We start from the raw sequence: 27,412 nt of genomic DNA on the forward strand, positions 1-27,412 counted from the left end.
TGATTACTCCAAAAGTCTGGTAAATGAAATAGTTATTTCTTTCTATTTTGCAGACATTAAGTCTCCCCTAAATGATATGTTAGAAATATTTCCATCCTGAGTTAACTTGAATAATCGTTTTAAATGCAACTTGTACATCATATAGCTGATATACTTGCCTATGTGACTACCTCTTAATTATACTAATTGGAAAAGTGGAAGTGAGTTAGAATATCATCAGTGAAGTCATTTATGATTACCAAGGAGGCCACACATACACGACTAGCTTCCCCAAGAAATTCCATTGAAAATTTGCTTCAAGAAAAAAGTGCTTGGTTATATGTATAGTTTCTCTTTCCTTTTTAAAAGAATACTGTAGCATGTTTTTTAATTCCATGAACTGAACCACCCAGGATACTTTATGAAGTCATTTTGAGTTGAGTCAAATCACTGGGTGAAGACCGTGTGGTTTCAGCAAGCTCTGCTGAAGTTTCTTGGTATGTGTGGTAGAGAGTCTGAGGGAGGAGTTAAGGCACCCATGTGCATCTGAAAGTGACTAACACAGGGCCACTCTTGGAGGCAAATAGAGCAGGCTTAATCAATCTCTCATTGCTTCCAATAGCTGTCTTGCTATTGGAAATCTTATTTCTTAAGAGTACTAATATGCTTGTTTTGCTGTTCTTGTACACTTATGCTTTTTTTTTTTTAGCCATTAAGGGGCAGCATTTTCCAAGATAAACTTAGAAAAGCAAAAGAAAAATATTTACGTGTAGCCATTCTTAACATGTCAGTCTCTCCCTTGGCTATGGAAGGCTCAAATAAAAGAGTGCTTGGAAAAATTCATTGGAAAATGGAACTGAAAGGTTTATTTTGGTGGCAAACAAAAATTTGAAATCCATGCATGCACAGTATCTCAAAAAGCTCATGGCAAGAGTGTACAATAGAAAACACTTTTTTTTCAGTTATTTCAAAACACTTTGCCACAAACCTGATTCCTTGGCAACAAAATGGATCTTACAATTCTACTTGCCATGAATTTTTTTATTATTAAATTTATTTTTTTAAATGATCTTACTTAGTTGATTAGGGTACAAAGGGTCAAGGGCTACAGGAAAGTGGGTAATACCATTGTTTCCACACTAATATCATTTTTTTCTCCTGTATCTGGGGTCAGGGGAGAAACAAAAGAAAAAGCCCCACCCAGCCTCCCAGCCATCCCAGGTCCCCAATGTGAAGTATGCTCTGAAGGTCCTGCTCAGCAAGTTTTGATAGTTCAACAGGTCTGAATTGCTGTCAATCTCGCTGTTCCAATCGCGATGAGACCTATTCAGAATCCACTGGCTAACATAGTCTCTTCATGGTTGGGGTTCTGAGATGAGCAGTTCAGTTGGAGGGATCTCCAAAGAAACTTCATCTGAGATGATCCAGACCTGATTCTTGTGTGAATTTGCCAGTACAGGGTCTGACACAGTCCGTCACCGCAGTCAGCTTATGCACATGCTGGTCATTGCAATCGCTGGATCAGTTCTGTTTCCAGCCCTGTGTTCCACTTGGACTAGTGGGTGTTGCAGTCCAGCTCGATCCTACCCACTTCATACTCAGTCCTCATGCAAACCAGTGGGAACTGCAGCCTAGTTGGGGTGACTCCTCATAACCTCCTCCAGGCCTGCTCCCTACCCTGGTTCCATGCATGCCAGTATGTACCGCAGGCTTGTTCAGTCTGTCCTACTCCGCATTTAGCTCTTGTACTTGTCAATGGGCATTGAAGCCTAGCTCAACCCAACCAACCTACTATCCAGCCAACACACATACTGGCAGGTGCTGTTCTGTCTAGCCACCCCTGCCCCTGTCCTGGTTTTCATGCTCTCCAGTTGGAGTGGTTACCGATGAGGGAGGTGCCCACTATCTCCTTACTAGGCCACTCCAACTTCCAGATTTTGCATTCTCCAGGTGGTTCTGGCATTAAACTTAACAGAATTGGCCCCCAGTGCCAGCCTCTGCCATCTGATAATGTGGCAAAGCCCAATCAACCCTCACCCACTCTAATTTTTGCTTGTACCAGTTGGAACAGTCAGCCCAATATGGCGCTTCCCCAATCTAGCTCACAGGTGTTGTAGTCCTGCCTGGTCTGGTCTGCACCATCCCAACTCATGCTCTCCAGTGGGAGTGGTTGTCCAGCAGGAGAACCCACATTCTCCTGCTGGCTTTGCCTCCTCCCTGGTTCTCACATGTGCTGTTTGGATGCTGCAACCACATCTGGTATGCCTCACCTCACCTTGGTATTCCTTAATGTGCACTGGTATGTGTTGTCACCAAAACTGGCCTAACCCACACTCTATGCTGGTGCTCGGATTCACTAATGGTTGATGTGAATTGGTTCAGCCTGGTCTGCTCTCCACTATGCCATATGTATGATGGTGGGTAAATTCCTCTCGCCTGGTCTGTGTTGTTCCATATTGTGGTTCTTGCGCTCACCTGTAAGGGCTATATTCCAACAGAGGAGTTCCCCAAGCTCCTCCTTCAGAACCTCTCCCTATGCCAGGTCTTGCGCATACTGGTGGGTGCATGGGCCAGCCCTCATTGCTGGCCTTCAGTCCATTCCAGTTCTTGGTGTTGGCTATTTCAGCCCAGCCAAGGCTTGTCCATACCCAGACACTGCTCACACATGGCTTAGTAGTGGCAGAGACCCAGCCTAGTCCGACCTACATCTACCCAGGTTCTCCAGAGTGCCAGATGGTGCTGGCATCTAGCCCAGTTTGGTGTGCCCAGCCCCAGTCCACATTTGTGCCTGGGGAGATTGCAGCCATATCCAGACCAGAACGCAGCCCCCACTCCAGCCCCACACCCTCCCGTGGGAATCCCAACCTAGCAAGGGTGTACTCTCACAGCTCCCCAACCGAGTCTATTCCCAGCCCTAGATTGTGCACGTGCCAGCGGGTGCTCTGACCCAGTTGGCTTAGCCCCTCACCTGTCCCAGCCTTTGCCTTCGATGCTGTGCTGTAGTATCCCTGCCTCATGAAGACCAGTTGGGCTAAAAACCTAAGTCAGAATGACATGTGCTCCAAGCTGATTTCTTTCCTTTTCTGTGAGTTGAAGTTTGCTTGGCCCTGCCCAGTCCGCCCTCTTCCAGTTGCAGCTCGGCCCACCTCACATCCTGTTTAGGATGCACTTTCAGGTGGTACTGCCTTGACCTGCCCAGATTGCCATCGGTTCCTTTACCTGTAAATGATGGCAAGTACCATGGTCACTCCTATCTTAGCCCATTGCCACCCCAGCTTACGAGCTAACCTGCGGGACTTAAATCTCCACAGGGCTGGGCCCACATTTCCCCCACAGAGTTTACCCCCAGACCAAGTTCTCTCACATGCTGGTTAGTGTCTTGTTCCTGCCAAATGTGACCAGTCCACTGTTCCACCACCCAGTCAAGTAATGGTACCTAACCCTGCCAGACAGGCCCCCATCCATAGCTTTGGTGTGGGCAGGTGTGTGGCAGTCAATGATGCTCTATGCTAACAGCCCATCTCAAGATTCTTAATTTGCCTGATGAGTCAGTCTAGCCCAAATAGATCTTATGGACACTCCCCTCCAAACCATCAGGTCTCAGTCCCCACACTTGCTCAAAAGTTTCATGACTGTTACTGGGAATCACCCAGAATTAATCTCTTATGCTAAAGCTGGCCTTGTTCACGGGTGTCCCTAAGTAGCAATTTCATATCCTAAAAACCCCAGAGCTCGCCGCTGGGTGGCCAGCAGGCAGAGCCTGGCACCATTTGTTGCAAGGGTCCCCCCAAAGCCAAGGACTCAGTCACTGCGTTTCAGCAGTGGCTTTGGCCTGAGTCCCCAGTCTTGGATCCAGCCCAGCAGGGGCAACCCCCACAGCTGCCACACTGCGGGGAGCTGCAAGCCACCCAGAACCCCAAGGCCCGGACCCCTCCCAGACTCGTCCTTGCCATGAATTTTTAAGGTACTCTTTTGTGTATCCTGATAAGTGACTTCCATTGATATTTGAACATCCTACAAACATGTCATCATTCTCTCCCTGATATGATGCGAAAATACAAATTCTCAGGACAGGAACTGTTGGAGGGAAACAGCATGCTAAACTGTCAGCAGAGAGCAATGCCTTCCGTCAGATTGTTTCCTATAGCACTTATAAGGCTTCTGAGACTTCAAGGTTGAGCCTTTTCTTCTCTACTTTCATCTCCATGGAATAGGACCTGTTCCAGAAGTGTAAAAACTTTAAGATAAGGGACCATTGGAAGAAAAATGAGAAAGGAGACCTTGCCATTTCTCTTTTTTAATTCCTTGGAAACATATGTATTACAACGCCAGTTTCACCATCTTGTGGATTGTCTTATCTCCTGTCTTATCACATGCACTTTACCATTATTTTCCATTAAATGCTGCACAAGTATTGTATAATTTCCACAAAACAGTCCCACTATGAGTAACAATTTTGTCTTGAAATCATTTTGTAGAGAATGGTGAACTACTTTGGGCACTTACCAGGTCCTCAGAAAATACCATTCAATTAAAAAACTGATATAGAAGAAATACAACTATAGGTAACTCAATGACTCTGATGAAAACAAGTGGAAACTTCCAAATGAAATAAGTCCTGAGTATACATGGACCCCAGAGCCAGTCCTTCTGCAGTTGACCACTTTGGATTTTAGAATTATTGGAAACCAAGTCGCTACAGAAGGGTTAGCAGGGTTAGGCCTCTCTAGCCTGGAGCCTACCTTTCTGTGCTCTGTGTGCCCCATGGCACTAGCTGCAGAGGAGGCCAGAGAAGGCTGTGCAGCCTCATCAGGCCCAGTCCTCCTTGACCTGAAGACTACTGCTCTCAAGCCAAAATTAAGGGAGAAACAGCGTTTGGAGTCCTTCAGGCGAGTGAAGAGTCCTTTGGTAATGAATGAATAGTGAACAAGGCCTTTGAGTACCAGAATTCAATTTCAGGATTCACAATTCTTTAATCTTTGCTTTCTGTTTCCATGTGAAATATCTCCCTCTTACACTCACATGCAGTCTTACACCCAGCCAGAAACAGAATGCTTCCTACACTGTGGCTTTCCAGGCCCAGTTCTCAGTGACCTGACTGGAATCCCATAGCCTAGTGGGAAAGGGTTTGTCATCTCCAGAGGGAAACCTTTTCTGTCCTGTCATGGCCTCACCTCAGTCTAGGCCCGTTTTTATAGGTCACTGGTGCTCAAACTTCTCCTTCTTGGGACCTTCTTTGCAGTCTTAAAAATTACTGCTGACCCAACAGGATTCTGAGTTCATGTGGATTTTATCTACCATTGTTTACTGAATGAGAAATTAAGATTAGGAATCTTAAAAACATTTTTTATTAATTTATATTTTTGAAGAACCCTATTACATGTTTTATAAATAACATGCTTTTGTGAAAAAGCAACAGCTTTTTGAAAACAAATAGAATGATGATTTTAAATTTTTATAAATTTCTTCTAATGTCTGGCTTAATAAAAAGCAGATAGATTCATATATCTGGTTTAAAATGGCAAGAAAATTGGCCCCAGATACATAGTTGGATGGCAAGGAATCATTGCAAGGCCTTATCAGATAATTAGGCATGTTCTTTCCTGAGACTGTCTGATATAAAATTGCACAAGTAGTATTTTCTCAAGTTAGTTGGAATATGGAACTTGAAATCATATTTAAGAAATATTTATACTCCCATACCTAAAATCCTTTTACCTTGCACATTGAATTAATCTTTTACTTATGAATGAATGTTTTTATAACTTCAAGCACTGGTCATTGGGAAATTATTGGCTTGGCTTAGTGAGTTAGGCAGAACTTCCAAATGTTTGTATATTTCATTAAGAAATGTTTTTCAAACTTGTATTTGCTGGGGCCATGCAACTTAAGCCACCCTGTGACATTCAGCATTCCATATGTTCTGCCTTTCAAATAAATACATAGGTATAACCAAAGAAATAAAGTTACTGAACACTGTATAATAGACATGCTTTACACATTTCAGCTATCCCGGAATGTAGGATATTAAAGACCTGTAAACTCAAGGGAATATTAATCATTCTTGCTACTTCATGGGACTGTATCATGTGAAACTGGTCATTTTTCTGGATGTGTGGCAGTTAAATAACGCAGTTAAGTATTGTTTCTCACCTGACATGTGCCAAGGCATCAGCATCTTACCCATCATTCCTTGTGACCATCAGTACAACTATCAACAATGAAAATGGCAAAAGTAATATCTCAGGGCACTTATAAAGCTGTATTTGGCCTTAATGAAAGGTTTGGGTTCCTAAGTCTGTTGATCACACCTCTATAACTGTTGGTACAGCTAACCTAAGAGTTAGTCCATACTATGTACTAGGCCTGGCTGTATGCTAAATTTTAATTCTCAGATGTAAAAATATATGGAAAGTCTAATATGTCGTAGAAAAAAAGTGCTCTTTTTAACCTCTCTTTCCTGGTACAGTTTGCTCTGCTGGTTTGTGGGAACTAAAACTTGAGCAATCTTCAATAGCATGGCTGTTAGTATAAAGCTTCATCTTCCAAGTCCCAAAAGCATTGAGACTTTGAGAAATCCATTGATTTGACCCAGCTTTACTTGGTAGTTGCTGAATCTCCCACATATGTATGACCTCAGAACATGAGATGCATTTTAAAGCCCTGGAGATCTCATCCTCCCCATCCACCTGCCAGTCTATTTATCCCTGTGGTTATCCTTTTTCCTTCATCACTGGATCTTGGTCTCCTATTTGAGACCCTGTCCAACCTGAATGCCATAAATGCCTTATTAACCCCGGTGATATCAGCCCATTGGCAGTACCTGATAGATCCTTTTCTGGCAGGACCTTATGGGCCACATTTTTAACTTGGCTGGAGCTTGATCAGATACATAGGGGTCTTTTGAGGTGTTGTTTGTTTTTCTTTTTTCAAGATTCTTATTTTATTTGAAAAGCAGAACTACAAGGAGAGGAAGGAATGGAGAAAGGGAGAGAGAGAGAGGTCTTCCATCCACTGGCTCATTCTCCAAATGGTGACAACTGCCAAGGTTTTGCCAGGCCAAAGCCAGTAACCCAGGACCTCTTCCTGATCTCCCATGGGGGTGCAGAGGCCCAAGCACTTGAACAATCCTTCATTTCCTTCCAAAGTGCATTAACAGGGAGCTGAACAGAAAGTGGAGCAGCCCACAAAGGATGCCAGCATCACTAGTGGAAGTGTAACATACTATGCCACAATCCCTAGTCCCTGGTAATCACCTTAAAGGCTCATCTGGACTGAGAACTGGGAAGAAGGAAGGAGGGCTTCCTACTCCATGCTTTCGGCTGCTTTCTTTCCCCTTCATGCCTTTTGGTCATGAGTGTTGATGTGAGTTTCAAGTCAGCATGGGACTGAAAGCTCTCCCTAAACCCTGAATCAGTGTGAACACAAGGTAAGGAGAATGCTAGCGTTTGTTTGGTCTTGCTAGGGCTCTGTAAACTTCCCTGTTGAAAAAGGGTGGTCTTGGACTCGACGAATGATACTGTCTGGCCTGAGCATTGCCTTTTGTGAGTGGCTGGGACTGTGATAATTGTTAACTTCTCTGCAGAGAATCTGATTGCTTCTAGTGAAAGCTGTAATTCTGTCAAGTCAAGAGTATAGGCTTTAGAGGAAATTACACTTGCAGGACTAGAAAAACATGTTGATCCAAGCTTCTTAGGTTTTTATCTTATTTTCATTCTATGAGTATTTACTAAGAGAAATACAAACTTATCTCTGACGACTGCAAAAGCAAGCTTCCTAAAAAAAAAAAAAAAAGCTTAGCACATAAACACACACAGACACATGCAAATAGCCTGGGTACAAGTATTTTCTAACCTAACACAACAGTCACAGGAATGTCTTTTTTTATTTGACTTTTTTGTGTATTGGGTTTTTCTTTCTTTTATGATTATTTTCCATGGTATGGTTTTGTTAGGTATACAGGTTCCTCCTCCTCCCTCCCATCAATCCCCTTTTCCCCTCGCACCATTTTCCCTCATTTATTGTAGTAGTATAGTCCTTTAGTAACTGTTGTCTAAAGCACATTTTTTCACAGCACTTCTCTGTGGCTTCAGTATCCTTTTATAAACCGATGATCTGTGTCTCCGTCTGAACCTGAAAGCACACCAGCCAGTGAAGGATCCTTTACAGCTAAATCTTTCACAGATTTTATAACTGAGTTCTAATTTTATATCTTTATGATGAGCCAAGAATTATGTGGCATAGATGTAAGGAGTTATTCCAATATCCCTCCCTGGACCCGGCACCATTCCTTCTTCCTCACAGCTCATGAAGTTCGCGCCGGTCCAGCCGTCCACCAATCAGTTGTAACCTGGCATTCCATCTGAATTCCACCCCAATCTTCCAGCCCCCTCCCTAACTCTGCCCACTCGCCAATCATCCCTAGGCATTCACCTGCAGGCACCAATCCCCTGGAGGCCTGGCCTCAATCCCTCCCAATTCCCACCCCCTACACCTGGCAGACAAAAAGGCCTCTCCAGGTGCGACTCGCTCTCTTACCCCTCTTACCCCTCTCTTACCCCTCTCTTACCCCTCTCTTACCCCTCTCTTACCCCGCTCTTACCCCGCTCTTACCCAGCTCTTACCCCTCTCTTACCCCGCTCTTACCCCGCTCTTATCCCGCTCTTACCCCGCTCTTACCCCGCTCTTACCCCTCTCTTACCCCGCTCTTACCCCTCTCTTCTCTCTCTCTCTCCTTCCCCCTTTTTCTCCTCCTGATTCTTACCACCTCTACCCGTTCCTGCCCCATTGGAATAAACCTCCTAAGATACCTCGTTGAGTCTGGTGTGTTTCAGCTCACGGCACAGAACCAGGTTGTGGGAATTAGCTGCGCGTAATAATATCGTAATATCATATGGACTAGAACTCTCCCATTTTTTCAAGTAACTAACAATAGACATTATCCATACACAGCAATACACAGTAATACATTACAGTAAGCTCGTCTGCTAAGGCCACCAGAACCAATCTTGGTTTATATTCAGTTCTTGCACTGATTGACTCAGTGCTCTTCATCCAGCATGCTATTGGGAATCCCTCTTTTATTTGTGAATAGAGATGCATACTGTAACACATGTTCATCTTACCTTGCAGAAACGTGACAGGCAACATCAGATTTTACTACAGTTACAGTTTAAGAGTAGCGTTTCTTGCCTCTGTCATGACACCACCTTTTGGTAGCATAGATAGCAATTGGTGGGGAGTTGTGCAGTGCATTGCAAACCAGACCAGCAGTGTCCCTCTCTGATTTGTCCTCCTGTTCAGATTTGCCTTTTCCCTCTGATCGTCTTCCCACACCAATGCCAATCAGCAATTCAGTGATGGCAGGGCAATGGGGTCATTTAGTTCAAAGGCCATGGAAGGACCCCATGATTAATTCTGCTCTCATTTCCATGGTCTTAATTTGGATAGCCAGTGGAATTTCTGTGTGTCCAACATGAATAGTGGTCAGTTCTGAACTTAGTCACTGTTGTTTCTTTCTCTCATTGCTTATAAAAGCAGTTGGCAATGCACAAGAGCTTGGCTTCTGCCAAAGATCCAGGGCAAAGAGCTTAGATCCATGGTGACAGTCAAATGTCCAATTGCAAATCCTTTGCACTTTAGTCTATTTCTTTCCAACTAGCAGTGTATTTTATGATTTTGGATCAGTGTTGAGCTATTCTTAAATCAGTGGCATGACATTATCAGAATGTTGAAGATAGTTTAAGATACTAGGAAACAGAACTTAAGTACAGAAATCCAGGCTTAATGTTGCTTTCCCCTAAAGAAGCATTGGCAACGCCTGCCTTTATCCACCCAGAGTCAAGTGTTGCCTATTATGTCTCATGTCGTGTCACTGAAATGCTTATTGCATAGCATTATAAAATAAAGGTAAAAGTGATTCATCATAAAGTGTGAGGAGCTGACTTGTGAGTTTCCAGCAGGCAAGAGCAGAGTCTTATTCTATTTCCAATGTCGATTCAAATGCCATTTAATCAAAATAGAATATTCAGCATGCTTAATTCAGAAATCAGAATTGTTTTTTTTGTCATGTGGCTGGTATATGTGGGTATTTTCAAATGTTCTTAGAAAAGGCAATTAAAACATAGATTTTGGTGCAAACAAATATTTGGTGCAAAACCCCACCACCTGTGTGTATTTTTTTTCATAACTGGCATTTATGCCATGTTTTTTAAGTGCCATTATACTTGAACTTCAAGGATGTATTCTGTGCCTATCATACTCCATGAGGATTTTTTTTTAACCTTGACCAACCGATGATGTGCCTTAAAGTTGAGTGACATGGCCAAGGCATTGACCTTCTATGAGCAGCACAGTACCAGTCTTGCCTATTGCTTTTCCAGCAACACTGAAGGAACTCATCTCACAGACAATGATCCGCTGGGCCCAAGAGGACCAGATTCAGGATGCAGAGCTGGTTCGCATGATGTTTAACCTCCTCCGGAGGCAGTACGACAGCATCGGGGAGCTGCTGCAGGCCCTACGCAAGACCTACACCATCAGCCACGCCTCTGTGAGCGACACCATCAACCTGCTAGCTGCCCTAGGCCAGATTCGCTCCCTTCTGAGCGTCAGGATGGGCAAGGAGGAGGAGCTGCTCATGATCAATGGACTGGGGTAGGTCCTTCACTGTTGTGTGACATTCTAGAAAGAATGTCAAATGGGAAGACTTGAAGAATTTCTTGTGCAATTCTGATTTGATTCCCAGTGGGATTACCTCCTTGCCAAATGAGTTACCTTGGTAACCTCAGAGACCAGACTACCTACTGCTTATCACCACAAGAAGTGTGGAGAAATCTTAGATAAAAGCAGTTATTTAGTTATAATCTTATGAAAATAGCCTACAGGGTCATGAAAAATGTAGAGGAACAGGCCCTGTATTCAGTCCAAGACAAAAACAGTTTAAATGCTTGATATTCTTAACACAAACTTTCTGAGACTTCCCTAGGAGAAACTGCTGCCTGTTACCACTAGCATGGTTTTAACTATTTCTATGGTTTTCTTGATGCTTCTGTTTTCAAAGACAGAGCCCAATTATTCTCTGTTTAAAGGTGGGCTGGACTTAGTAGTTTTGAATTGAACGCATGTAGTCACCAAGATCCATAGGGTGTTCTAGCTATTAAAAGGATTTTGTTTAATTATGTAGCACAGAATTTCCATTTTGCAATGTGGGAAAACCAAGGTTTCAAAAGATTCATTACCCAGCCCACAATTTCCCTTGATTAAAAACCAGAACTAGGGGCAAGCATTTAAAACACTTATTTCAGAGGTCCACATCCTATTTCAGAGTGCCTGGGTGCAAGTTCTAGCTCTGTTTCCAATCCTAGCTTCCAGCCAATGCCTTTGGATACAGCAGATCATGGCTCAAGTAGGACGCTAGCTATCTGGGAGATCCATGTTAAGTTCCCAGCTCCTGGCTCCCAGCTGCCTCAACACCAAGTGTGGTAGGCATTTGGGGAATTAACCAGGGTATAGAAGTCATTTGCTTTCTTTCTCTCTCTTTATATATAGATAAATGGATATATAGCTCTATCTTTTAAACAAATAAATGTAAATAATATTTTTTTAAACTTAAGAACTAGAACTACAATCTTCTTCCTAGTCAACATTCCATCCTGCTGGCAAACCGAAGGAACATGACCATGGAAGGATTGTAAAGAGTACTTTGGCTGCGGATGTGAGAGGCAATTTTTATGTGTTAGACTCATTTCCAAAAAGGACTCTTACAATAAGAGTCAAAACTTCTATGGAAGAGAGAATAACCCAAAAGCCTTTGTGATAAATTTAGTGGCAATGCATGTGGATTTTCATAGCTATAACTCCTGTAACCCTTGGGGGAGAGGAATTGGACAGGAATGGCAGGAAACAGCTACAGAGTGAAGAAGCACACAGCCATTTGACAGCCTCCTTTTATTTCCCCGCAGTTTTATTGTATGAGTTTATCTTGAATGACTTAGACAGAAATGTTCATACATGCTAAAGCCATTGATTTTTTTAAAAGATCTGTTTGAACAGAAGACTAAGAGAGTGCTAAATCTAGAGACAGAGAAGATCTTCCCAATGTTGGTTCACTCCCTACTCACTACAACAGGCAGGCCAGGGCCAAGGCAAAGCTAATAACAAGGAGCCCCATCTGGATCTCCCACGTGGCTGGCAGGGACGAAAACAGATGGACCATCTTCCACTTCTTTCCCAAGTACATTATCAGGGAGCTGGATGAGAAACAGAACATCTAGTACTCAAACTGAGACTCTGATATGAGATGCCACAATTGAAAATAGCCACTGAACTCACTGCACCACAACATTAGCCCCTAAAAGCATTTTTAAAGGTTTATGTAGTTATTTGAAAGACAGGGTTGCAGAGTAAGGAGAGAGAGAGAGGTCTTCCATCTGCTGGCTCACCCACCAAAATGGTTACAACAACCAGGGCTGAGCCACTCCAAAACCATGTTCCAGGAGCTACTTCAAAGCCTCACTACAAGGATGCTGAAGCCCAAGCACCTGACCATCGTTTTCTTTTTTTCCAGATGCATTAGCAGGGAGCTAGATCACAGGTGGAGCAGCAAGGACTCGAATTGGCACTCATGGGATGCCAGCATCACAGGAAGCACCTTCACCCTCTATGCCACAGTGCCAGCCCCAAGCCATTGAATTTTAAAGACTGACGGCTAAAAGCTTCATTGGTAGCTAATACAAAACTTTGTTAAGAAAAGGATACAGCCTTGACATTAAGAAAAGTTATAAGGGCAAATGCAGTGGCATAGTACACTAAGCTTCTTCCTGTGGCACTGGCATCCCATATGCGCATGGGTTCAGGTCCTAGATGCTCTGCTTCTGATCCAGTTCCCTGCTTATGGCCTGGGAAAGCATCAGAGGATGGTTCAAGTCCTTGGGTGCCTGAATCCATATGAAAGATATGGAGGAAGTTCCTGCTCCTGGCTCAGCTCTAGCCATTGCAACCATTGGAGAGTGAACCAGCGAATGGAAAATTTCTCTCTCTGTAATTCTCCCTTTACATTAAAAATGTATAATTTTTTATTTTAAAAAATCAGAAAAAAGAAAAATGAAGTATAAATACATAGGTCTAAGGCCAAAGTAGGGGAGAGATCCTGAGTACATAAAAAATCTGTTTCAAAACAACCAAAAAAAAAATTTGTCATAAGAAACAGCTCAAAAGAACGTAAAGTGAAGGGGAGCACAAAATATTTTTACCAGCTATGAAGGCATTCCACATACATTCCAACTGTCCTAGTACCTTATCATCTCTTTAACCTGTCGCTTTCATATTACTTTACCTCTAATGTGTTTATGCCTAAATTTTTAGAGCCTAGAGCTAAAGCAGTACTGACGTATCGCTAACCCTTATCCCAGGGACATAATGAACAACAAGGTGTTTTACCAGCATCCTAACCTCATGAGAGTGCTGGGCATGCATGAGACAGTGATGGAGGTGATGGTGAACGTGTTGGGCACAGAGAAGTCTCAGGTAAGGCTGTAAGAATTTGGCCAGGACTTGACTCTTGGGCCAGGGATCTGTAAAGTGGCTCATTCAGAAGCAGCTGGAGTCCATTGCCTCAGTAACTCATTGTGGACAGAGGGAGGAACATGTTCAATGCTGGGCAGGACCCCAAAGACAAAATGGAATCCAGCCATGAAAGGGCTCTGGCTTTTAAAGTATAGGGATTTTCTTGCTCATCCTGTTGGACCATTTGACTTCTGAGGGGAAATAACTGGATTCCACTTGGAAACTGGTGTGCTTTGGCCCGAGTTAGGATTAATGCTGCTCTGAAACAGAATGAGATCTAAATAATGGACCAGCAGTGTACTCTCAGGAGCTCAAGTTTTCTCTGCTAGCTGGGATCCTGATGAAGCCAATTTTCCCCAGTTAAGGAACTTGCAGTCAAGGTAGAGAAGGACAGAGGATCAGGTACAACTGGGCATTTATCAGCTTAACTGAGATCCTCTTAGAGTCAGCAGGCTTCTAATGCAGTAAAAGTGCTGTGGCTTCAAATGTTGGGCAGGCCACAGCTCCAGATTGCTAAGAATGGATGGTTTCTTGTGTGCTCTCCCTCATGCTGGTGGTGAATGTGAAGGAAGAACTGAAGTCAAGCTCACATCGCTTCTCACTGGCCTCTGTTCTTTACAAAAGGGAAACCCCTCTAGAAACACCCTCAAAGTGAACAGCTGGGTACTTCAGTGTGCATGGGACTTATAACAGCTTTCCTGATGCCAAAGAAGAAAAGTTTTCACTGGATCCTGAACACAGTTAACACTGACCACTTGTGTGGAGAATTGTAGCATCAAAAATAAGATATGGGCCAGCTTAGGGATGCTAATGACTTTGCTAAGCAAAGAAACCCAGCATAATCAACAGTTATCTAAGGTGACGTCTCCCTGATGAGTTGCCTAAATTAGATGACATGCGCTAGAGGAGCCCAAAGGAGAACAGTTATCAAGGAGTCATTGGAGTGGGAGTCACAGGGTTTCTGTAACTGCAGGAGCCAGGGTTGACCAAGGAGACTCAGAATGTGATATGCTAGTGGCCTGTTTGTCTCACCCATCTCCCCTTTTGATATTTCCCATCAGGGTTCTGTTCACTCCCTTGCTTAGTGAGAACAGCAGTAGTCAGTTGCAAACCCATGCAGTTTCGTGTGACTTCCAGTAATAACTAGAATTCATGTTTGATAACTGTTTTCCTTTGGAGGCAAAATGTTTCAGGAACTACAATTAGCCTACTGTATTTTGGGAAACCTTTTTTGGATGCCCTCCACTCTGCCCTCCTGTGAATAAGTCTGGGGGGAAAGATGCGCATAAGGAGGAAATTCGTTTTCCAAACTGCCCGTAGCCTGCAAAGCCTTCTCCAACCTGAAACTCTATGCTGTCAGACTTTTCAGTCTTTTTCCTTTCTCCAGTGCTTCCTACCTCTCTTACAGATTGCTTTTCCAAAGATGGTTGCTAGCTGCTGCCGCTTCCTGTGCTATTTCTGTCGCATTAGCCGACAAAATCAGAAGGCTATGTTTGAGCATCTGAGTTATCTGTTGGAGAACAGCAGTGTCGGCCTGGGTATGTATAACTTGGACTTGGGGGTTACACTGCCTCTGCTGACCACTTTGCAGATGAAAGAAACCACATGTGTGGTGTGATATTTACAAGTGCAGAACGGAAGCGGGTTCTGGCCAATCTAAAAACAAGTACAGTAAAGATACGATGCCTGTGTCCTCTGATCTAAGTAGACACTGCTGCCAACTATCATCATGACACATACTTGCCTGGCAATACAATTTTGCCTTCTCTCTTTTGGGACTAGTGCCCTATAGTTTATGAAATGCTGCCTTGGATTGCAGCAATATTCTGGGGACACACTCTTCAAGCGCTCTCAATGGACCAGTGCTAATAAGAGTGATGGGTCTGATGCCTTCTTGGAGGATGGCGTGCTGAATCCATCAGCCAACCAGCAGGTGTCTTCCTTAACTTGCAAGGCAGACTGGTCAGAAACAACTGTGAATAAATGACTTGACAGTAGCATCACCACTAGAAAAGCAGGTTCATGTGAAGTTTATTCTGGTAGTATACCAAATGAACTTATGGAATGAACTAGCACACACACTTGAATTATAAAATCTTTAATTCATCAGGTGCAACCTGATACTACCAAACTTTTTGCAAACTTTCACGTGAAGTTTTCTTCTTGGTTCTGGCCTAAGAGCCAAAGTAAGAAATATCAAAGACAGCATTGATGACCTAGTGTAACTTTTTGAGACAATGCTTTTTGAGGCTGTTTTTAAACTCTCAGTGGTTGCCTCGGGAGTGGTTCAAATCACTTGAATTCAACTGGTCAAGTGGCAGCTGAATCTTTGGCATGGTCACCAAATGGGGGACCCCAGGAAATTTTCTATTAGGAAGGTGCTGGAAAGTACACAATCTCAGTGAATCCTGTGCTTTTTTTTGTTCTAGTAATTCATATTCACGATCAGTGATAAGTGTGAGACAGGCTAGCCAAGTAAAGCGGTACTGAAATTGAACGGTGATTGTGGACCAGGTTCCAATGTGTTTGCTGCCCTCTCCTGTCCTCTTGTATGTGCTGCATCTCAGCTCACCATTGGGTGGCTTCTCTGTCCCTGTCTCTTCCTTTCTCCTCTCCTCCTTCTTTAGCCTCCCCGTCGATGAGAGGGTCCACCCCATTGGATGTGGCAGCCTCCTCTGTGATGGACAACAACGAGTTAGCACTGGGCTTAGAAGAGCCAGATCTTGAGAAGGTAACTGGCCCTTGTGGAAGCAATGTTTCCACAACCTCTGGCGAGGCAAGCCAAGAAAAAATCGAGCGAAGTCTGAGGCTTCCAGAGAGCATCTTCATCTCGGTGGGCTGGGGGTGAAAAGCTGGGGGAGTGTAAGAACATGCAGCAGCACAGTCATGAGGGGCAAAGGATCTCCTGTATTGGGGACAGCCCATTAACAGACACAAGTATATAGACATTTGTGAACAAAATGCTGGGGTACACACAGCTTGTTTCTGATAGGAACTTACATTATAGTCAGAGGGTGTATTTATTTGCTGAGGCAGCAGATTTCCCCAGGTTGGGTAAGTAAGACATCAGAAACTCACTGTTTCCAGTTGTGGAGGTTAAGCTGAAGATAGAAGAGTCAGTGGGATTGGTTTCTCCTGAGATTCCCCACTCCTGACTTGCAGATGGCCAGCGTGTCCTCCCGTGCTCCTACTGTGTTGCTAAGTTTCCTCCTCTTATGAGGACTCCACCTTAACCACCTCGGTTTGACTTGATTACCCCCTCCCTGTAAAGGCCTCATCTTGAAGTTCCAGGGGGCACAACACAAAGGGGGAGTGAAGACTTTAAAAAAAAGGACATTTTCAAGGACACAATTCATAACAAAGGAGTTTGCCTCTGAGTTAGTGGTTTTATTTTATACTGTAACATCCTTTTCAATATCAAAGAGGTGTTTTCAAATGATAATATTTTTGAGAAGAGAAAAAACATGAGTAAAAACAATTTTATTGTCTTGTCAGATTCAATAAACATTGCTGTTGGACCTCATTGGTTCCCTACTAAACTGTTAATTTAATGGTAGAAGTCAGAGAAAGACTCTAATTGCTTAGCTTGTCTAACAGCATAGTGCTACAGAGGAATAACACCATTCTTGAAGTTTTTGTTCCACATAACTGAAGGTTAACCTTAATAGACCTACTGACTGCAAGAGGATTAAGAAAAAATGATCAGAGGGCAATTGTGAAGTTACTACTGCAGACCACATCGTCCTGTGTTGAAGGACAGGGTCAGGCTCCCACTGCTGCCTTGCATGGTAGCTATCCCCTGGGTGCTGTCTCTAATGCCATTCTATGCTTCTAGTGGGACAGGACTCAGTGACATTTAAATTGTTATAAACAACACAAGATTTTAGGTAGTGTAACGATAACCACTGCCTGGTGGAAAACATGTAATGAGTCTCCGAGGAGAAGGTGGTGTCACGGGGTCTTGAACTCGGTCCTCAGCCTCAGTTGATCGTTGGAAGCAATGCTGCCGGACAGAATGAGCTTCCGTCTCAGGTGTAGGATGTGATAAATAGAGGCTAACATGCCAGGAGAGGGCAGAAGTGGGTGCTCAGGGTGATGGAAAGAATGGGGTCAGGTTCACTGCTTTGGTGTTAAGTGGGTGGCACGGCTCAGCACCATATCACAGACTGTGCGTACCTATATCAAGAGATTACCCAAGTTCTGTAAAAAAAAAAAAATGGCAAAGGACTGGTAAGTGCTAGGACTCCTCCCTTCCATTGGCTGCAACAGAAATTGATTCAATTTAGATTGAACAAGAACCCCCCCCCAAAAAAACACACACACACACACTCTACATGTTTTAGTGGCCTGTGAAATGTCTGAATCTGTAGCTTTGAAAACTTTGCCTAATTTTGGCCTGTGTTGATGTTTCCCTAAAATTTTTAAGACAAGATAATTAAATCTAAACAAGTAAAATAATATCCTTACTGGATTCAAATGGAAGAAAATAGGAAATTAGATTCAGAGTTTTGCAAAATTGGTTTGAGTATTACACATCAGTAAATACATGATTCATTCTAAAACATTTATTTTTTGTTTTTGTTTCTGCTTTAATTTTATATTTAATGGTACAATTCCATACAATCTGGGATTTCCCTACCCCCTCCCCAAACTTCTACCTCCTGACTGATTTACCCCATGCTATTGCAGTAGTATAGTCCTTCATAAGCAGTCATAAGTCCATCAGTCTGTTGTTTAAGTATTCCCTGACATTGCTGCTACAGACAATGTCAGACAGTCCAGCATCCTGTTGTCTAGATATGTCCACAGTTACTGCTATTAAAGACCTACTCTGTGCTAGGCTGTGGAGATGAGGAAATGAAAGACACCAGACTTGCAGGATTTTGTGGCACAAATGTCCTCCTCCACTTGTACAGTTATAAAATATGTTCTTTTAAGATTTATTTTTTTATTTGAGAGATATGCAGAGAGGAGGAAAAACAAAGATCTTGCATCCATTGATTCACTCCCCAAGTGGCTACAGTGGCTGGAGCTGAATCCGAAGCCAGGAGCCAGGAACTTCCTCAGGGTCTCCCACACAGGCTCAGGGTCCCAGGTCTTTGGGCCGTCCTCAACTGCTTTCCCAGGCCACAGTCAGGGAGCTGTATAGGAAGCAGGGCCACTGGGATTAGAACTTATACCCCTATGGGATCCTGGCGTGTACAAAGCAAGGACTTTTTAGCCACGAGGCTACCGTGCTGGGCCCAGTATAAAATATCTTAAGGCAAAATAGGTATGACAAGCTGCATTTTAAGCAAAGATCTATCTGTCTGGCTTTTTTCCTCATACCTGGTAGACACTAAAATCTACAATCTCTCAGGCTCAGGGGTGAGGCTTGTAGCACAGTAAGCATCTTAAGAGACACCCGAATCACATATTGGAGTGCCTGGCATCAAGATATCTCTGCCTGCTTCCAACCCATCTTCCTGCTAATGTACTTGGGAGGCACCCAGAGGTGGCCAAAGGATTTTAGTTCCTGTAACATCAATAGGAGACCCACATAGGGCTCTGGGATCCTGGCTTTGGTTTGACCTAACCCCTGCTTTTACAGGCTTTTGTAGAGAGAACCAACAGATGGAAGATCTCAGTGTGTGTGTGTGTGTGTGTGTGTGCATCATCTTCTCTCTCCCCCTTTCTCTCCCTCTGTCTTTCAAATTAAATCAAGCATTTTTAAAAGAAGACCCCCAGGCTTAGTTCCTGTGATAAGTGTCCCTATTTGGCAGCAGATAGAGTAATGCCAATCCCAGTTCTCAATGGGCCACTCCCACCTTACTGTCCAGGCTTTTGACTCTGGCCATCTGGTGTCAACGGATACCTTAAAGTAGGGTATCCTGTTTATTCAGAGCCCACCATTCACTGAGTAATTAAAGGTTTTGAACTTGCAATACTAACAAAAAAATATATATGTATGGCCCTTCTAGGTTCCTTAATGGCTGTTTGTCTCTTCATCATTGTGTCTCTCCAGGTAACCCTGGTTAAGCTCATTTATTAAGATTTTTATTCATTCTGTTTTATGAAAGGGATACACAGAGAAGCAGAAGCAGAGAACTCCTATCTACTCAAATTACTCCTCAAATTCCTAAGGGAGTCAGGGCCAAAAGCCAGGAGCCCAGAACTCCATGTTGGTCTTGCAAGCATGTGGGAGAGACCCAACAACTTGAGTCCTTGTTTTTCTCTAGGGTACAAATTAGCAGATGCAGGAGCTATAACTTGAACCCAGGTGCACCAACATGGGGTGTGAGAATCTCTACCCCTAAATGCCTAGCCTGTAGGTTCAGTTTTAAATGGTAGCTTCATTTTTACCAGAACCAGACAAATCGGCTGACAGGTTTATTCCAAAATAGCAATATACCTTATATAGCAATAGCAATCACCTTATTGATTATTTGAAAACACAAATGGATTCCAGATTCTGTTCACAAGTCTGAAATATTACATGAGCTTTAGTTTTCAGAATTTCACAGACTTTATCACCAAAAACTTGGGCACTTTTTTTTTTTTTGCCTTTTTTATACGTGGATGGCTCATTTTAAATGGATTTCCAATTACTGTTGTGATAACATACACCAAAAACTTACCATCCTAACCACTTTTAAGCATAGTTTAGTGGTATCACTTGCATAAATGTTGTGCAACCATCACCATCCATCTCTGTAGCTTTTTATTAAGCTGAATATCTATCCCCCCATGCCTTAGTCTATCACAACCACTATGCTAATTTATACATTTATGATTTTGACTGCATCACCTCTCATAAGTGGAATCATATACTGTTTATCTTTTTGTGACTGGTTTATTTCACTCAACATACATTCTAAAGTATGATGCACATAGCATGTGTCAGAATTTCCTCCCTTTTAGAGGCTGACTAATGTCCCACTGTTTATGCCCATTTTTAATCTATCAGTAAACTCTTTGCCAGTTGTGAATAAGATTTCTATGAGTTGTGCAAATAGCTCTCTGAGATCCTGCTTTTTAATTATTTGGGGTATCCTGAAGTGGAATTTCTCAATCACATAGTAATTTCATTTTTAATTTTTGGGAACCCCACCGTACTGTTTCACCCTGGAAGCCAAAACCTTTTACATGCCTGTCAACAGCACACCCAATCTCCTACCTCTCTGGGCTGTCTGCATCCTTGCCAGTACTTGTTATTTCCTGGGCTTTTTTTGTTTGTTTGTTTGTCAAAGTGGTCACCCTAATGTGTGAATAGACAATCACAGCTTCACACTCCTTGGCAGGTGGTGACCTATTTGGCAGGCTGTGGCCTACAGAGCTGTCCCATGCTACTGGCCAAAGGATACCCTGATGTCGGCTGGAATCCTATAGAAGGGGAACGATACCTGTCCTTCCTGAGGTTTGCTGTCTTCGTGAACAGTGAGTCCCTTATTTTCATGCCTTTCCGACCTACAGTAGCACAATCATGCATTCATACAAGAAGGGGGCACTTTCCTTTGCTTTTTAGCCATAAATATGACAGACTCCACTGGTGGTTGGTGGTTGGCAATGGAAATCTAGGGTAGAATCAAGCCAGACAAAGATCAAGAATAGAATAGAATAGAATAGAATAGAATAGAATAGAATAGAATAGAATAGAATAGAATAGAATAGAATAGAGCAGAGCAGAGCAGAGCAGAGCAGAGCAGAGCAGAGCAGAGCACTGAACTCTGGTCCAAGAGCAAGACACTGCATGAGTTTGGACTCGGAAGCTGTTGGTACCTCTTCCATCAGTAAAAGAGATACCCTGTTAATACAGTCATCCCACCCAAAGTTACATGCACACATGCCTCCAGATAGATTCTGGGACCACTTATATGAATTAATGGATGAGCACATCAATGAATTAATAAGCTAGGAGTAACTGGATAAGTTTCAAAGGTAACTGATATTTCAGGAGACAATAATTACTACAGTAATCTAAAATATTCTTCCTCTTACTACAAGTCACTTTTCCTTCCAACTCTATCATAATAATAAGAAACAAAATGTGTAAAATAAGTGGGCTATGTGAGCAGCTTCCTCAAAAGTATACCTTGTTTACCAGTATTTCATTATAATACTAATTTACTTGCATTCACATTAGTACTATATTTCCTCAGTTTGGAGCTTCAGGTAGCAAATCCAACTCAGCTGGTTAAGTAATCACAAGAAGAATTGCAGCTGAGATGCAATCATACTAATTCTGCTAAGTGTACAGATTTATCTCAATACATTGACATTATGTGGTCACCATTTCCCCTTAGGTCTGCTTACTGTTTCCCTCCACTCTTACCCTGCCTATTTAATTTTCTACACCTTGCTATACTGTATTGTTAATACATCAATGATTTCTACTTTCCTGAAACCCTAATTAGATTTCAGACCTTGAGCTGTCTGTCTAGTGCCCCCGGCGCCTCATCAGCCAGGTTCCGAAATCTACTCTCACTTTTCTTTGTGTTTTCTTCACTGCATTATCCTATCTGATTAATGTCAGCTTTGCTAAATTCCATTTTCTTCTCTGTAGGCCAGTTCTAAAGTCTGTTCAACTTGCTATCCAAATGGTTACATATGCAGAATAAGTGAAGTTACTGTGGCAGTAAAAAGAAGATTTTGTGGAGGATTACTAAAAATTCATATAGATTCACTGCATGAAAATCCAGATCAAAGAAGGATCAATTTCTTTGTCTCTGCCACCTTTGTAATCAAGGTCAAGCACTATAGGAGTCATTTGTAAGACCATGCATTATGAAGGTGAAGGGATGGTGCCCCCATTTGTATTGTCCAAACTTCAACTTATTTTTACTGGCTAGATGCAACTGTGTTGACTTGAACTCTGATCCAAAATGTTTGGTCTGTTCCTTTTACTTTCAAGTTACTTTATATCTTATTAACATTACCTTAAATTTTTTATTTGTTTCTATTTATTTGAAAAGCATAAAAGAATGAGAGACAGAGAGAAATAGAGCCCATCTTCTGGGTCACTCTTCAAATACTTGCAGTGACCAGGACTAAGAATTCAATCTATGTCTCTACAAGACTAATAGAAATCCAATCACTTGTATTCTCTTTGCTGCTTATCAGGGTGTGAATTAGCAGAAAACTGAGAGTCATGAATCAGGTCTAAGAATTAAATCCATAAATTGAACCCAATTCTGATGTGGAATATAGGTGTTTCATTGGGCAGCTGTTAGGTCAAATGCCTGCCCCTAACTGGTGGTTGGTTCATCAACTGGCTTTTTTTCTTTGTTTCTTCCTTCCTTTCTGTCTTTATTTTCTTTCTTCCTTCCTTTCTCTCTTCCTCCCTCCCTCCCTTTCTTACTTTCTTTCCTTCTTTCTTCCTGTTTATATCTAACTATATGTAATATATAGTTTATATCTAACTACATATGTAATATATAGTTTATGTCTAACTACATATGATATAGAATAAGAGAGATGGAGAGTTGAAGAGTCAGAAGGGAGGAGAATGAGAAAAGCTGCTAGTTCTACTGATTCACTCGCCAAATGGCCACAACAGTCAGAAATGGGCAAGGTCAAAACCAAGAGCCCAGAACTCCATCATGATCTCACACACAGATAATAGAAGCCCAGACACAAGGATCATTTTGTACTGCGTTCCAAACTACATTAGCGAGAGACTGAATCAAAAGTGGGACACCCAGGACTTGAACTACACTCTACTGTGAGACGTTGGCATTACAAGCAATGGCTTAACCCAGCATACCACAACGCCAGACACGCTAACATGTTCTTCATAGTATAATTTCATAATGCAATAAGCTTTAGAAAATCTTCATAGGAAGATACTGTGCATTTTGATTTGGTGATTGTTGTGTCTGTATAACCTAAAGGACACATTCGTTTTTGGCAAAGGATGTTAGTTTCTGCTCTCAAAGAATCCGCAGCCTTTTAAAAGAAAGGAAGGAGATGGATAGAGATCACTGTAACAAAAGCAAGTGGAGTAAGGCAGGAAAAGAACACTGGTGGGTTTTCAGAGAGAGGCTCATGTTCTGTTGAGAGGATCATAAAAAGCCCATGGAGGAGGTAATGTGAGAGGTGAGCTTTGAAGAGTTGGGTTTCCAGATAGAGAGGAGGTGATCCAGCCTGTTAGAGGCCTCAGGGCTAAAGCACTCTGGGCTCAGGAAACACAGTGATCTTGCAGTCTGGAGGCAGTAGTAAAAAATACGATTTCAAAAGTCAGTGGCTAGAGCGGGGAGAATTTGAATGCTAAGCTGAAAAGGTTAGTACTGGCTCAGTATGTAAAGACCTGAAAAACCGTTTCAACAACAAAGTGATGGGTACAGTTGAGCAGTATTGCACTCAGATTGGAATGAACTGAAACAGTGATGTTAAGACTGGATGGGAGGAAATACATGTGAAAGATGTTTTTGAGGCAGAATTCACTGGAGTGGATAGTTGTAGTGATGCTGGTGCTTCTGCTGATGGCAATGATGAGCCTGGGTGTGTGGAGAGAAAAGTCATGAGAGTCACATTCAAACTTACTGATTTAAAGGTAGGAAGAAAGGAAACCAGAATATCAGTTGGAAAAATGGTTTGGGATACAAAACAAGTTTGTGTTGGTTTGGTCATTACTGATTTTATAACACACGATATTCATACAGAGATGCTCCTATTTGGTTTTAAAGAACAGCTGTCAACAGATGGGAACGGAATAGATTTTCAGGCCATTTACCGCTGAAAGGTTGAAAGTATATTGTCACAGAGAAGAAAGCATAAAAAAGAAAAATTAGAGGGTTTTTTTCTTAACTACAAAAGTGAGATAGAGGCTTAGTAAAAGAGGGATATGAAAGAATTTGGACTAGAGGATTGAGTATGTAGGATTCAAATTTATATTTACCACTCATTGGTTATACCAATATAAGCAAGTTAGTAAGTCATTCCTAATCCAAGTACTTTTCTAACTGGTTTATTGGAGAGAATTATAGCATGTGTGTCAGAGCATTTTTGTGATCCATCGATGAAATAACCCATGCAAGATTCAGAATGACATTATAACAAACGCAGGAATCTTAAATTTGTGTTCATTTCATTTTTATTACCAATCCTTATAAGACTGTTAGAACAGTTAAAGTGGGAAAACTCTGATAGATGCTGGGAGATCTCAAGCCGCCAACACTAATGTCCGGTTTTTTTAAAAGGGGCTTTCTGGCCACGTTCGTAGCCTCTACTCATCAGTGGAAGATGAAAAAGGATTTTGCGGATTATGGTAGATGCTGAGAGTGTTCGTGGTGGGTGATGGTGTTGGTTCTAACAATGGATGGTGAACAGTGATAATAGTGATAGCGAAATACAATGGTTGTGTCCTAGTCATGGTGGGATGGCAGGCTGTTAAGGTGGGTGAGGGTTAATGATGGCAGATTTGATAAAGATAGGTTTTGGATGGTAATGAGTAAAAGCATTAGTGGTGATATAGATGGTAAGGAGTGACAATAGCTGATACATACTAAGCATTTACCATCTGCCAGGCAACATTCAAAGCACTTTTACATGTGTTAATTTATTTACACTCTACAGCAATCTAGTGAAATAATACCTTAGTCTCTTTGGACTGCTCTAACCAAGATGCCATACACTGAGTAGTTCAAAACCAAGAAAAAATTATTTCTTATAGTTCTAATAATCATTAGGTCAAGATGCTATCAAACTTGATGTCTGGCGAGATTCCCTGGTTCATAGATGATTTTCTTGCCATGGCCTCACATGATGGAAGGGGTAGGATAGCTCTCTGGGTATCTTTTTTCATGGCGTTAATTCTAATCATGAGGGCTTTGTTCTCATGGCCTCATTGTCCACCAAAGCCCCCTCTGCTAATATTACCACTTTGCACAAGAGAACTTCAACAGGTGAATTTGACGGAGGTGGGAGAGACAGAGGACATTCATACCATAGTCTGTTATAAACCATAGTGTGTTATCTTTATCATTTTACAAATGAGGAGTTTGGTGCATAAAAAAATTAAATCTGTTCCCCAAAGTCACATAGATCGCTGGAAAAGACACCAGAATTTTAAACGAAGCAGTTTGATTCCAGGGCAAAACTTTACTCACCATTGTGCAATTGCTGCTTTCTTAGATTGTATCCCAAATGATCAAGGAGATACATTTTTCACTTTGAGCTTATCCAAAACATGGCATTATTTAATTGCTGTTTAGTGCTAATCTTTTTAGACTAAGAAGCCAAATTAAATGCTTTTACTATATCAAATAAGATTGAAAATTTTGTAATTTTGATATTTGATATAGCAAAAGCACTTAATAATATCTTACTCATGATTCTTTGTGTTAAATTCTGCTCAACTAGATTTGTCTTTGAAAGAACTTTTTGAAGCATATAATTTTTCTCCTCCATCAGCTTGCAGAGAAGCCCAGGGTGTTGTTCAACTCTGGGAGTAATTCAATTGAGAAGTTCCCCTTACCCAGAAGTTGCAAACTCAATTAAACACAGATGTGTCTGAATTTCTGGGTTTATCTTTTCCTATGTAGATTCTGAGAAGGAAATGATGATCTACCAGTCCACAAGAAGAAGGGAAAAGTTATTTCCGGGTGTTTTCAGTGATACCTTCCCAAGGGTTCAAAGTGAATTGTGAAGAACATTGTTTTTCATGGTTCTGTTGAATCTGCTAGGAAGGTTTATCATCAGTGATGATAACTTAGGTGTCTTTCAAATAACAAGGGAAGAATATGTGCAGGGCTGTAAGAAGTATCAGCTGACATGCCCAGCACAATACTTTAGTGACTAAATCCTCCACTTGCATCTGCCAGGATCCCATCTGGGCACCGGTTCATATCCTGACAGCTCCACTTCCCATCCAGCTCCCTGCTTGTGACCTGGGAAAACAGTGGGGGAAGACCCAAAGCCTTGGGACCCTATACCCACATGGGAGACCTGGAAGAAGCTCCTGGCTCCTGGCATCACATCAGCTCAGCTCCGGCCTTTGTGGCCACTTGGGGAGTGAATCAGTGGATGAAAGATGTTTGTCTCTGTATCTTCTTCTCTCTGTATATCTGCCATTACAATTTTAAAAAATAAATTAATAAATCTCTTTTATAAAAAGTATGAGCTGTGCTCTAGAAGCTCTGCCCTGAATAGTCACTTGAAACAAAGCCAAAAACAGCAAATACCTTTTTTTTTTTTTTTTTTGATGTATTGATTTGTACTGGAAAGGCAGATACACAGAGAGGAGGAGACACAGAAAGATCTTCCATCTGCTGGTTCACTCCCCAAGCAGCTGCAACATCCAGAGCCAAGGCAATCTGGGTCTCCCATGTGGGAGCAGGGTCCCAAGGCTTTGGGTCATCCTCGACTGCCCTCCCAGGCCACAGGCAGGAAGTTGGCTGGGAAGTAGAGCAGCTGGGATTAGAACTGGCGTCCATATGGGATCCTGGAGTGTGAAAGGTGAGGACTTTAGCCAGTAGGCCACCGTGCCGGGCCCCAAATCCCTATTCTTGCTCCCACTCCTATAACCATCTACCAGCTATTATGTAATAAATAACATAATTCAGTACACAGAATGACAAGTGTTTATTTCATATTTATCTGCAAGAGAATTGGAAAAATCTGCTGATCTGGGGTCTGCTGCAGCGACTGGCTGATCTACTTGTCTCATTCTGGGGTGCTAACTGGATCTCTGATTCACTACTTGTCCGCTGTTAGTGACATATGCATGTTCTGGGCTTAATGGCACAATAAGTGGCAGAGTTGATGAGAAAATGAGTAGACAAGGTCTGCCTTGCTTTCTGTGCTCTCACAGTGGTTATGAATCCCCAGCTTCTCCACTCCCACTCTGCAAGGCTCTGAGAAGAATGCATTCTCAGCACTTGCAATGACT

At 42.3% G+C, this 27,412-nt stretch overlaps 1 protein-coding gene across 1 annotated transcript in view; it reads left to right on the forward strand.

Annotated features, from left to right (window-relative positions):
* The window catches only part of RYR3 (ryanodine receptor 3), a 602,723-nt gene that overhangs the window by 456,708 nt on the left and 118,603 nt on the right, over positions 1 to 27,412 (forward strand). Inside the window, exons 40-44 of the mRNA XM_058666116.1 lie at positions 10,362 to 10,635; positions 13,392 to 13,506; positions 14,954 to 15,083; positions 16,173 to 16,276; positions 20,826 to 20,961. Of these exons, the coding sequence (XP_058522099.1) occupies positions 10,362 to 10,635; positions 13,392 to 13,506; positions 14,954 to 15,083; positions 16,173 to 16,276; positions 20,826 to 20,961 (759 nt within the window). The remainder of the gene's footprint in view (positions 1 to 10,361; positions 10,636 to 13,391; positions 13,507 to 14,953; positions 15,084 to 16,172; positions 16,277 to 20,825; positions 20,962 to 27,412) is intronic.

The sequence above is a fragment of the Ochotona princeps genome, chromosome 6 (genome assembly GCF_030435755.1).
Source record: "Ochotona princeps isolate mOchPri1 chromosome 6, mOchPri1.hap1, whole genome shotgun sequence".
Classification (NCBI taxonomy): Eukaryota; Metazoa; Chordata; class Mammalia; order Lagomorpha; family Ochotonidae; genus Ochotona; species Ochotona princeps.